Source organism: Emydura macquarii, unplaced genomic scaffold (assembly GCF_026122565.2).
Source record: "Emydura macquarii macquarii isolate MOO-44397 ecotype Brisbane River unplaced genomic scaffold, CSIRO-AGI_Emac_v2 contig_3134, whole genome shotgun sequence".
Taxonomy (NCBI): domain Eukaryota; kingdom Metazoa; phylum Chordata; order Testudines; family Chelidae; genus Emydura; species Emydura macquarii.
Window position 1 is genome coordinate 564610 of NW_027133271.1, and position 12939 is coordinate 577548.

At 51.7% G+C, this 12939-nt stretch overlaps 1 protein-coding gene across 3 annotated transcripts in view; it reads left to right on the top strand.

The window, feature by feature from the left end:
- The window catches only part of ADCY3 (adenylate cyclase 3), a 70492-nt gene that overhangs the window by 38546 nt on the left and 19007 nt on the right, over positions 1–12939 (top strand). For all 3 annotated transcript variants that reach the window (XM_067531312.1, XM_067531313.1, XM_067531311.1), the window contains exons 3-5: positions 4172–4302; positions 6176–6287; positions 11549–11676. In XM_067531312.1, the coding sequence (XP_067387413.1) occupies positions 4172–4302; positions 6176–6287; positions 11549–11676 (371 nt within the window). The remainder of the gene's footprint in view (positions 1–4171; positions 4303–6175; positions 6288–11548; positions 11677–12939) is intronic.

Genomic DNA, 12939 nt, shown 5'->3' on the forward strand with positions numbered 1-12939 from the left:
GCTGGGACCCCTTTGAAAATAGTTCAGACTGTGATGACCCCCCCCCCCCCCCCCCATGCCAGGCCACCCTTACGAGCATGCGAGGGGGCTGACAGATCACGACCTCCCCATAATAACTTCATGACCCCCTGAGGAGTCACAACCCCCAGTTTGAGAACCCCTGTTCTAGACCATCCTTGACAGGCGTCTGTTCAACCTGCTCTGAAATATCTCCAGTGACAGAGATTCCACCACCTCCCCTTAGGTCATTATTCCACTCTTAACTACCCTGAGAGTTACGAAGTTGTTCCTAATGTCCAACCTAAACTGCCCTTGCTGCCGTTGAAGCACATTGCCTCTTGTCCTATCCTCAGAGGTTAAGGAGAACAATATTTCTCCCTCCTCCTTGTAACAACCTTTTATGTACTTGAAAACTGTTCTCATGTCCCCGCTCAGTCCTCTCTTCTCCAGACTGAACAAACCCAATTTTTTAACTCTTCCCTCACAGGTCATGTTTTCTAGATCTTGAATCATTTTTGTTGCTCTTCTCTGGACTTTCTCCAATTTGTCCACCTCTTTCTTTAAATGTGGCGCCCAGAACTGGACACAATACTCCAGCTGAGGCCTAATCAGCGTGGAGGAATGACTTCTCGTGTCTTGTTTACAACACTCCTGCTAACACACCCCAGAATGAGGTTTGCTGTTTTTGCAACAACGTAACACTGTTGGCTCATATTTAGTTTGTGATTCACTGTGATCCCCAGATCCCTTTCCGCAGGTCTCCTTCCTGGGCAGTCATTTCCCATTGTGTACGTGTGCAACTGATTGTTCCTTCCTAAGTGGATACTTTGCTTTTGTCCTCATTGAATTTCAGCTTATTTACTTCAGACCAGTTCTCCAGTTTGTCCAGATCATTCTGAATTGTAATCCTCTCCTCCAAAGCACTTGCCACCCCTCCCCGCTTGGTATCGTCTGCAGACTTTATACGTGTACTCTCTATGCCATTATCTAAATCATTGATGAAAACATTGAACAGAACCAGATCCAGAACTGATCCCTGCGGGACCCCACTCAATAGGCCCTTCCAGCTTTACTGTGAACCATTGATAACTACTCTCTCTGAACGGTTTTCCAATCAGTTATGCACCCACCTTATAGTAGCTCCATCTAGGTTGTATTTCCCTGGTTTGTTTATGAGAAGATCATGCGAGAAAGTATCAAAAGCTTTACCAAAATCAAGATCTACCACATCTACCACTTCCCCGCATCCACCAGGCTTCTTTCCCCTGTCAAAGAAAGCTATCAGGTTGGTTTGACATGATTTGTTCTTGACAAATCCATGCTGACTGTTACTGTTTGCAAATTAATCGCCTAATTATTTGCTCCCTTATCTTTCCAGGTAAATTTGAAGTTAAGCTGACTGATCTGTAATTCCCCGGGTTGTCCTGATTCCCCTTTCTATAGATGGGCACTAGATTTCCCCTTTCCCAGTCCTCTGGAATCTCTCTATTCTTCCCTGATGCAGCAAGTTATACAATCCACCCATCCCTACTGAAGGGGCCACTGGTCTGATCTGTTGCCGCAAGCAGTTCTAACCTCTCTTGTCAGTCTGGTTGATTGACTGAGCGCCCAGCATTGCAGCGTTGGCCACATTCGTCCCAGGTGAGACTATATTTGGCTCAGTACCCGGAAGTCTCCAATAGAAATACATGCTTGGAGCTATTGTGCTAGGTCCCATAATCAGACAGAAAGCATGGGAGAAATGAAGTGTTCTCATTTTACAGGTGAGTAACTTAAGCACGGAGAGAGAATGGGCGTGTCTACACTGCACACTAGGACCAGGCTCTGATCCAGATTTGAGCCCAAGCCCCCCTTCCATCCACACATACATCAGTCTAACTTGGCTCAGCAAGCGCTCACGACTCAGATCCTAGGCTCCTGCGGGGGGGGCTGTGTTTGCACAAGTCCTGCTGTGACTCAGGTCCAAACCCTCTCCTCCTGCAGTATGGACACAGCTCGAGTTGCAGCCCGTCTGTGTCATGCAGCGTGGACACGTTATCAGGGCTGTGAGACCCAGGTCCAACGGTTGTAAACCCAGCTGTACAGTGCAGTGCGGATGCTCAAGCCCAGGCTTGGAAAGACCAAGTCCACAGAGCCAGGGTAGACATACCCTCAGGGACTCCTTGAGGTCGCCCAGTCAGTCTGTGTCAGAGCTCTGAGCCTAATGCCCTTACCACGAAGCCATCCTTCCTAATTCTGAGGGTTTAAATTGAACTGCAAGCGTTCGGGGGCAGGGACTGTCTTTTCATTCCACGCGTGTGCCGTGCCCAGCACAGGGGGGCCTTGATCCCTGACCGGTGCCTTTAGACGCTACTGTAAAACGAGATCAGCACCAGAGCCATAAAACACCCCATCGACCAACCACAACTCTCTAAACAATCCATTCTTCATCATCCGATGACGGTTCCCCTTCCCCCCCCCCACCAAAGTGCCAAATCTCTGTGTCTTGTAACCCAGCCTGACGGAGGCTAAACCCAGCTTCTTCCAGCCTCTGGCTTCCTCCACGATTCAGTGATGGAAATTCCTGTGTTTCTATAGCCTGCCCCGAGGTCAGAGATTCTGTCAGAGATCGTTCCCTTAGTGGCTGAAACGTAAACCTGCCCACATGTCTGGCATTCTTTGCAGTTCCAACCCTGGGGTGAGAGAGCACAAGGGGAATTCTGGCTTTGAAACTGCATCCGGTGTCCCTGGGCGGGAGGGTACGGTCAAGAGGCTTTTTATACTAGGATCAGCAAGGCGTTGCGTAACAGGCCCCAAACCAGCATGCAGCTCGGGAGATAACACACTGGCCCTTTGTCCAGCCGGGCGATGAGCCTGAAATAAAAGGAGCCTGTGTCTTCAATTCACTTCCAGCAGACCAGGGGAGGTGAATTGAAGTGGGACTGCAACCTCTCACACCGCACCTCGTAATGGGGTCCTTGGGGTGTGAGATTTTGGGGCAGAGACCTTGGGTCAGATCCTGGCTTCTGCAGCTTTGCATGTATGTGGCAACACACAAGCAGCCAGAAAGCTGGCTCGGCCTGAGGTTTGTTACAGGGCAGGAAAATCTCCAGGTTGCCACGGGCCAGGAATAGCCTGAATCCAGGGTGTCCTGCACGAAAGGGTGAACTTCCACTGGCTGAGCTAACGGGCGTAGTTTGTTGGGCTAGGGATAGCAGCGGACGAAGATGAACCAGCTGCTAGAGGGGGACAGCGCACCGCACCATGTTCATGTGAATTCCCGTTTGCAGCGGTTTGGCTGGAGGTGTATCAGTGAGTGAGCGGGCAGTCGTGGCGCTGCACGGCCTTTCTTCACGGAGAGCCAAAACCCGAGGCCCCTTCTTCAGGGTAAATTCCCACTGGAGTGAGTGGACCCAGTGAGGTCAAGAGAGGCTTTTGCCATTCACTTCAGCGGGAGCCAGTGGGGGAGGGAGGGGTCAGACTAGCTGCTGAATCAGGACTTCAGGGTTTGGCCCGAAGGTGCAGAGGGGGGAGCAAATAGTGCAAGGACCATGAGGGCAAAGCAGCAGGGGCGGGGCAGCGTGGGAGTGACAGACAGGGAATGCTGCCTTGTGCAGGTGAGTTTACGGAAAAGCTGTTGTATGTTAAGCAGCGAAGCCTGGTTTGTGTCCAGTTCCCCCAAACACACGCTCTTCCTGCTGCGTTGCTCATTTTCGCTGCATCAGTGGGGGTCTGCTTTCTAGTGGACAGAGCACTGCACTGGGGCTCAGGAGATCTCGGGTCTATTCCTGACTCTGCCACTAGCCTGTGGGCTCTCCTTGGGCAAGTCATTCCTCTGTTCTGGGCCTCGGTTTCTCCATGTGTGAAATGGGGATAATGCTGCTGACCTCCTCTGTAAAGCACGTTGATAGCTGCTGCTGAAAAGTGCTAGATAAGAGCTAGGAGGTGTATTATTATTATGGGTCTTTATCACAACAGCAGGCTGGCACATCTGGCCCGTGTCACAAGCAGGCTCAGCACGTGTGAGTGCATGAACCCTGCCAACTGTGTAATTGAAACCGTTTCCCTTTGGCTTTCCGATGTGCCTACAAGTCTGAATGAATCCTTCCTGTGGCACTCGCTGAGCCTCCGGGGCTTTGCTGTGGTCTGCCCTGAGCTCTGATTATCCTCTTCCCCTTCCCTCCACCCCCAGGAACGGCTGATGCTTTCCATCCTGCCCAAGCACGTGGCAGACGAGATGCTAAAGGACATGAAGAAGGACCCAAGCCAGAAGGAGATGCAGCAGTTTAACACCATGTACATGTACCGCCACGAGAACGTCAGGTAAAGGACGCGCCTTGCTCCGTGGGCAGAGGGTTGATCGCCACGTGACACATCGCGTTTATCACGGTCGCCGTGTCTGCGCGCAGTTCAGTGATGAAATATGCACAATGGAAGGAATAGTAAGAATGACCTGTGTGCATTTCTGGAGGTTAAATTAATTGTAACCCTGCAGGGGAAAAACCTGGGCTCCGCAAAGTCCGGTGCCCATTGTCACAAAGCACACGAGATGTCAGGCTGCACAGAGAGTGGGATGAAGAATGAGACTGAGGCTATCTTAATGCCATTCTGTAAATGGATGGATATGCTTCCCTGCTGCACGGCATCCGGTTCCAGTCGCCTCCTCTGCAGAAGGACAGAGTAGAAACAGAGGGAATTCAGAGATGGGCCACGAGCGTTATTAGAAGCCTGGGCAGACTTTTGTGTGAGGAGTGAGGGGAAAGATTAGGGAGGTTTGGTTGGGAGAGGAGATGAGTAAGGAGGAATATGTTGGAGGTTTCTGGCTGGTCTCTCCTGCCCAAGGGGTCCTGATATCATCACTCCCAGAGTCTGTATCAGGCCCTTTCTCTCAAGGCTCCATTTGTCGGTGGCATCAACAATCTTCAGCAAAATCCCAAAATAAACAGTTCAGCTAAACCAGGGCCTTTTTCCTGACCCAGCCACTTTGCCAGAGTCCTGCTCCTGCAGGCAGACCTTCTCCAGTCCTTCTAGAGGCTTTTCGCCTGGGAGTCCCCCTACTCCAGGGCCTGCCGTCAGAGCCCGCCGGCTGCCTGTAGCGCTCCTCCCTCCCCTGAGCGCTGTCAGCTTTCTAGGAATCAGGTGTTCATCAGGCACTCACCGCCCTTGCAGAACTACCGGGCCCCAACCTGTTTTTAATGGGGCCCTGCCTCAGAACAGGGCTGGCTGGCCCCAAGCCTCCTGGCCGTTAAAGGGGCAGCCCACCCTGTTACATACATGAAATAACCCATGGGGTAGAGGAGGTATGCTGGGCACTCGGTCGTAATGCAAGAATGAAGGGGCCTTCAATGCTAGCTCTCCTATGCAATGCATAATTAACCAGTGGAACTCACTGCCGTAACGTATCACTGAGAACATGAGCTTAGTAGGATTCCAGAAAAGACCAGACTGTTGAGGATAACGAGAAAACTCACATTTGATAGGATGGGAAAAAAACTGTAAACAGGCATATAAACCCTCATGCTTCAGGACATGCACCAAACCACCAAGTGAGAAGGATCAGGAAGAAATTCCCCTGCTGAGGAGGTAATTCCATTATCATCCACTGTGGGGTTTCTTGCACCTTTCTCTGAAGCAGCTGGTGGGGGGCACTGTCAGAGAGAGGATAATGGACTAGGTGGACCTGGTCTGATCCAACAAGGGCAGTTCTTATGTTCCTGGGAAAGCTCCCAGACCCCTTGGCATGAGGGGAACAGGGTGGGACGTTTCACTGCAAGAAAACCCTGGAGAATAAACTGCAGTGAACAGTCCTACCCTGGACTGCCTCAAAACGACTAGGTCTTCAGCATCTCTGCTGCCTCTGAGTCTGGCTTTCTCTGCATTCCCCTGAGTGGCCACTGTAGTGGTCCTGCCACTGCCAGGTTGGCAAGTCTCCCTGTGGGTAGCTGGACGGCTAGAGGAGGAGCGGGGAAGGTCTCTGCATTGTTCCTGCGTGGAGGCCGGCTCTGGGCAGCAGTCCCGTTGTCACCACCGGAGCAGTCTCCCAAGGGTCGTGGTGGATTCTCCATCACTGGCAATTGGTGAATCCCAGCTGGATGATTCGAGCCACGCGGGAGGTCAGATGAGATGATCACACGGGTCCCTTCTGGCCTTGGAGTCTGCGAAACCCACTCATGTTTTCTGGCTCTTCTTTTCCCAGCATCCTCTTTGCCGACATCGTTGGCTTCACCCAGCTGTCCTCCTCCTGCAGCGCCCAGGAGCTGGTGAAGCTGCTGAACGAGCTCTTCGCCCGCTTCGACAAGCTGGCAGCGGTGAGTACACCCCCGCCGGGCCTCTGGTTTACAACAGGTTCTGGGGGGAGGGGCCCGCAGGCTCAACGCAGCACAGCAAGCGCAGCCCCACGGGGAGGGGGTCAGACCTTGCCCACTACCCGAATCTCCCCCGGGCTCAGCAAGGTCTGGGAATGCGATGGTGGCAGAGCCTGTCCTGCCCACGGGAGGGGCCGTGCTGTTGAGCTGCAGAGGGGGTCACGTCTGCCCCTCCCCAGGCAGTGAGGTTCACCAAAATGCAAGGCTTTTGAAGGGAGAACTAGGCCTTTGACCTCCTGGTCACTGGGTTTGAAATCGGGCCCACGCTGGCAGTGAGTGTTAGCTGCCTTACAGGTAATGAGTTTGATGGGTCTCAGCCTAGTTCCCGCTGGCCAGGGGTTTGCGTGGCAAAAGCTGCCGTCACCCTGGACGCCGTTAGCCCCCTTTGGTGGCAACCTCCGTGTAAAGGCTAAGGGCTGAATGAGCCTTGGAGACCGAACTCCCCTCTGACTCCTGCAGGACAAAGGGTGAGGTCTGCCGAGTGGAGGGAGGAGTTGATACCGCAGCTGCCTGTGCTTTGTCGGTCTGGGGAATAAGCAGGGGGGCCCCCGGGCTGTCACTGCGGCACTGAGACCAGCGAAATGGTCAGTCCCTGGAGGAGCAGCCGCAAGGGGAGCGTAAGGAGCTGCCCTGCCCTGCCTGCACAGCGGAGAAATGCCTCCCTGGGGTGCCCCAGACGCCTCAGGCCTCACCCTCAGTAACGCCGCACCGACCGCAAAAAGGAGCCTGAAAGTGAGTGGGCAAAGCTCCTTGAGGAGCCTTTCAGTGGAGGGAGTCTCCTCCCACAGTGCAACGCCGGCATAAAGGTCCAGCAGATCCAGATTGCAATGCACCAGGTACCTTGTGCAGGGAGGTGGTAGGTAAGATCCCGTGGGAGGCAAGTCTAAGGGGAAAAGCAGTTCAAGAGAGGTGGCAGTTTTTCAAGGAGACATTGTTAAAGGCGGAAGAGCAAACTATCCCGTTGCATAGGAAAGATAGGAAGCATGGCAAGAGACCCCCTTGGCTTAACCAGGAGATCTTCAATGATCTGAAACTCAACAAGGAGTCCTACAGAAAGTGAAAACTGGAACAAATGACCAAGGATGAATGTAAAGAAATAGCACAAGTATGTAAGGACAAAATTAGAAAAGCCAAGGCACAAAATGAGATTAAACTAGCTAGAGACATAAGGGGTAACAAGAAAACATTCTACAAATACATTAGAAGCAAGAGGAAGACCAAGGACAGGGCAGGCCTGTTACTCAGTGAGGGGAAAAGAATAACAGAAAATGAGGAAATGGCAGAAGTGCTAAATTACCTTTTTTGTTTCAGTTTTCACCAGAAAAGGATAGAAGCGATTGGACGTCTAACATAGTGAATGTCAGAGGCTAACATAGAGAAAGAACAAGTTACAATGCACTTAGACAAGTTAGATGTCTTCAAGTCACCAGGGCCTGATGAAATACCTCCAAGAGCACTCAAGGAGCTGGATGAGGAGGTATCTGAGCCATTAGCGATGATCTTTGAGAGGTCCTGGAGCACAGGAGAGATTCCAGAGGACTGGAAAAGGGCAAATATCGTGCCTGTCTATAGAAAGGGGAATTACAGACCAGTCAGCTTAACTTCAAATGTACCTGGAAAGATAATGGAGCAAATAATTAGGCAATTAATTTGCAAGAACCTACAAGATAATAAGGTGATAAGTAACAGTCAGCAAGGATTTGTCAAGAACAAATCCTGTCAAACCAACCTGATAGATTACTTTAACAGCGGGACAAGTCTGTGGATAGAGGGGAAGCAGCAGAGGTGATATATCTTGATTTTAGAAAGGCTTTTGATACTGTCCCGCATGACCTTCTCATAAACAAACCAGGGAAATACAACCTAGATGGAGCTACTATAAGGTAGTTGTCAGTGGTTCACAGTCAAGCTGGAAGGGCATATCGGGTTGGGTCCCATAGGAATCAGTTCTAGGTCCGGTTCTGTTCAATATTTTCATCAATGATTTAGATAATGGCACAGAGAGTGCACTTATAAAGTTTGCGGACGGGTACCCAAGCTGGGAGGGGTTGCAAGTGCTTTGGAGGAAAGGATTAAAATTCAAAACCATCTGGAGAACTGGTCTGAAGTAAATAGGATGAAATTCAATAAGGAAAATGCAAACTTAGGAAGGAACAATCAGTTGCACACGTAGAAAGTGGGCAAAGGCTGCCCAGGAAGGATGACTGCGGAAAGCGATCTGGGGATCACAGTGGGATCACAAGTTAAATATGAGTTAACAGTGCCAGGCTGTTTTAAAAAAAGCAAACATCCTTCTGGGATGTATTATCAGGAGTGTTGCAAACAAGATGTAATTTTCCACTCTATCCTCTGTGCTGATAAGGCCTCAGCTGGAGAATTGTGTCCAGTTCTGGGCACCACGTTTCAGGAAAGATGTGGACAAACTGGAGAAAGTCCAGAGAAGAGCAACAAAAATGATGAAAGGTCTAGAAAACATGACCTATGAGAGAAGGTTTAAAAAATGGGGTTTGTTTAGTCTGGTGAAGAGAAGACTGATGGGGAACATGATAACAGTTTTCAAGTCCATAAAAGGTTGTTAGAAGGAAGAGAGAGAAACATTGTTCTTGTTAACCTCTAAGGACAGGACAAGAAGCAATGGGCTTAAATTGCAGCAAAGACCGTTTAGATTAGACAATAGGAAACATTTCCTAACTGTCAGGGTAGCTAAGCACTGGAACGAATTGCCTGGGGAGTTGTGGAATCTCCGTCACTGGAGATTTTGAAGAGCAGGTTAGACAAACACCTGTGAGAGATGGTCTAGATAATACCTGGTCCTGCCTTGAGTGCAGGGGCTGGACGAGGAGACCTCTCAAGGTCTCTTCCAGTCGTACACGTCTACGATTCCATGGCTGTTCCCTCTTCCCTAGAGGTCAGGGAAGCTGACTGCCAGCCCTGAGGCTGTTCTAAGTTACACCAGGGGCTGGGCAGGTCCCTTCCTGGCCCCAGAACACAGGGAATACAGAGCTGGCTAAAAACTACCTGAGTCCCTCCATTCCTGCACCCCCGAGTGTAACTGAGAACCTGCCCCCTAGAGCTCCTGGCCCCCTGGGGCTGTTTTCCCAGCAACACTGAGCTGTGCCTGGCTGCCTGGAAAACTGCCTGCTGCCCTTCTCCTCCGGAGAGGGAGGTGAATGGAAAATGAGTTAATTTTGGCCTGGCCTGGAGATGAGAGTCTTTGGACACAGGTCAAGCCCTGCGCTAGCTGCGGCATGGGAAAGCGCTGTGGGTGTGAAGAATGTCAAGCAGCAGAATGGGGAGGAGAGAAGGGGGAAGGCACGTTAACCATAAAGGGAGAGAGGTTTTGATTATCTGACAAACCCAGCCTGAATGCTGAGTCAGTTACCGGGAAGGGGAGCGAAAGGGGGAACATGAGAGAGACAGAGGAGGAGGGAAAGCTGGTGAAGTCAGTAACAAAGGAAGAGTGAGGAATGCAGAGGGAGGAAAGCAGGGCTGAAAGAAGGGTGGAAGGGGGAGAGGGCGACATTGGGGAGAGAAAAAACAAAGACCCAATTTCACCCTTCCCTTTGTGAATCCAGCGTGACACTTCCATTTACACTGGGGTAACTGTGGTCAGCAAGGACGAGTGTGGAGTCCTGCACCTAGGACGGAAGAATCCCATGCACAGCTGCAGACTGGGGAGCAACTGGCTAGGCAGCAGTTCTGCAGAAAAGGACCTGGGGGTAACAGTGGATGAGAAGCTGGATATGAGTCAGCAGTGTGCCCTGGTTGCCAAGAAGGCTAATAGCATATTGGGCTGCATTAGTAGCAGCATTGCCAGCAGGTCACGGGAAGTGATTATTCCCCTCTATTCGGCACTGGTGAGGCCGCATCTGGAGTATTGTGTCCAGTTTTGGGCCCCCCAACTACAAAAAGGATGTGGAGAAGTTGGAGAGAGTCCAGCAGAGGGCAACAAAAATGATGAAGGGGCTGGAGCACAAGACTTATGAGGAGAGGCTGAGGGAACTGGTCTTGTTTAGTCTGCAGAAGAGAAGAGTGAGGGGGGATTTGATAGCAGCCTTCAACTACCTGAAAGGGGGTTCCAGGGAGGATGGAGCTAGGCTGTTCTCGGTGGTGGCAGATGACAGAACAAGGAGCAATGGTCTCAAGTTGCAGGGGGGGAGGTCTAGGTTGGATATTAGGAAAAAGTTTTTCCCTAGGCGGGTGGTGAAGCACTGGAATCTAGGGAGGTGGTGGAATCGCCATCCTTAGAGGTTTTTAAGGTCCAGTTTGACACAGCCCTGGGTGGGATGATTTAGCTGGGGTTGGTTCTGCTTTGAGCAAGCGGTGGGACTAGATACCTCCTGAGGTCCCTTCCATCTTCTATGGTTCTAACTGGGAGCAGAAGTTCTCCTGCAGGTTGCCCAGAGCACCACAGATGGTGAGCACCCAGCCCCTGCTATTTCATAACATACTAAAGCCAGCCCACCATAACCCTGTGATGAGCTGAATCGAGTCAGAGCCGTGCGGGCCGGGGGCACATCTGCCCCCACAGCCTGTGCATAGCGCAGCATGGGGGCAGGTCAGTGCCTTTCCCAAACGGTGGAGAAGGGCAGGCCAAGACCAACATTGCAGACAGGGCAGGAGATTCACAGAACGGAGCTGGACTGCCAGGCGGAGAGGGTGGGGCGGGGGCGTTTCCATCAGGGTGGAGACGGAAGGAGTTGGGTGTACGTGAGCGGAGAGAACTCAGCCCCAGGGGCAGCGTGGAAGAAGGCGTGGAGAGGGGATGTGGTGGCGATGGGGAGGGGGCCCAGGAGTGCTGGCAGACCCAAAGGCTGGCAGACCATAGAAGGTGGTAGCGCGGAGATGTAGGCAGGGACTCACCTGCTCTCAGCCCGCTGGGTGGGTTTGCTGCTTTCTCTCTGGCCAGGTGGGTTGCGGGAGTTTATTCCTTCCTCTGAGGTGCTATGTACTGATCACAGCTGGAGACAAGGTACCACCCTGCATGGGCTGATATCTAGTACAGCGAGTCCTGCCCTCCTTCTCGGAGTTCCAGTGAGCTCTGGTCCGAGGCAGGACCGAGCGCAGCCAGCACAACCTGGCGTCTGGCCCTCCGCTGTGAGGAGGGGCTCGGATCCTGCCCTCGTGGGGGGTCATCTACGTACTGGAGCCTCTCTCCCAACCACTACCATGTGGAGGTGACATGTTGTGCTTTCCTCTTTCAGAAATATCACCAGCTGCGCATCAAGATCCTCGGCGATTGCTATTACTGTATCTGCGGGCTGCCCGACTACCGCGAGGACCACGCCGTCTGCTCCATCATGATGGGACTGGCCATGGTGGAAGCCATATCGTAAGTGCCGCTCACTTCATTCCTTGCTCTTTGTTCTCAGGACACGGGAGCTCTTCCCCAGCCTTGTCACTTCTCGGTAGAGGACCAGCGCTCACGTGGCTGCCCTCTGTAGCCTGTTCTGTGCCATGACTTTGTGTCCGCCCACCACGCCTCTTCTCTGCCTGTGTGTGGCGCTGTCTGCTGTCATTGCTCTGTGTCGACAGCAGACGTTGGAAGTGTACGCATCTGCGCGTGGGGATGTGCGGCCTTCATTTTGCACCAACAAAGTTTGTTGCATGTGGTTTCCCTGTTTGGTTTTTTAAACGATGGAAGAAGGGGAGGGGGGAACGAGAATTAATTTTTAAAAATCCCCTTGCTTTCGTATTGTGACGTTGGACAAGTGCGCAGCAACCTCGGCTTTGAATTTGAATGTGCACATACACAAAGAAACTAGCGGTAGCACTATACAGAGCTGCCATTTACACTGCTGTAACTGCGAGATGGGATTTTCAAAGGCACCTAGATGTAGGTGGCCAAACCCGCTGAAAATCCCAGTACAGACACTTCAGGACCACCTAACTAGTGATTAGGGCGCTAGCCTTGGATTTGGGAGATCTGAATTCAGTTCTCTGCTCTGCCACAGCATCTCTGTGTGACCTTGGGCAAGTTACTTAGCCTTTGTGTGCCTCAGTTTCTCATCTGTTCAATGGGGTTAATAGCCCTGCCTTGCCTTACAAGGGTATTGTGAGGACAAAGACATTGAAAATTGCTGGGTGCCCAGACAGGATAGTGGAGGGCCCAGACAGGATGGGGGCCAGATATATACCTAAAGTGGGAAAAGCTGTATTTTTTTACCCCATCCTATAACTGAAAAAACATCTGAAGAGATTTTTTTTCCTCCAAAACTCACCTGTGAGCTGGGAGCAGGGATGGAAAATTTCAGCCAAAAGAGAGATTTGTTGACAGCTTTCAACAAGAGTTAATTGCGGGAGTTGTAATGAAAGCTGGCTTGCAACTTCAGCAGTAGGAATGAGGATCACCAGGGGCATCTTGCCTAGTGGTTAGAGCAGAGGACTACACGACAGGAGTGCTGGGTTCCGGTCCAGACGCTCCTGCCAACTCATTGCATGACACTGGGGAAGTGCCCATCTGTAAAATGGGATTAATGGCAGGTAACATGTTCGAAAGCATCTGAAGTGACTTGGAGCCGATGTTCCTTTGACGTTCAAGTCAAGTGGGTGTTTTTCACCACGTTGCCCGATACCCGCCTCCCAGGGAAGGTGG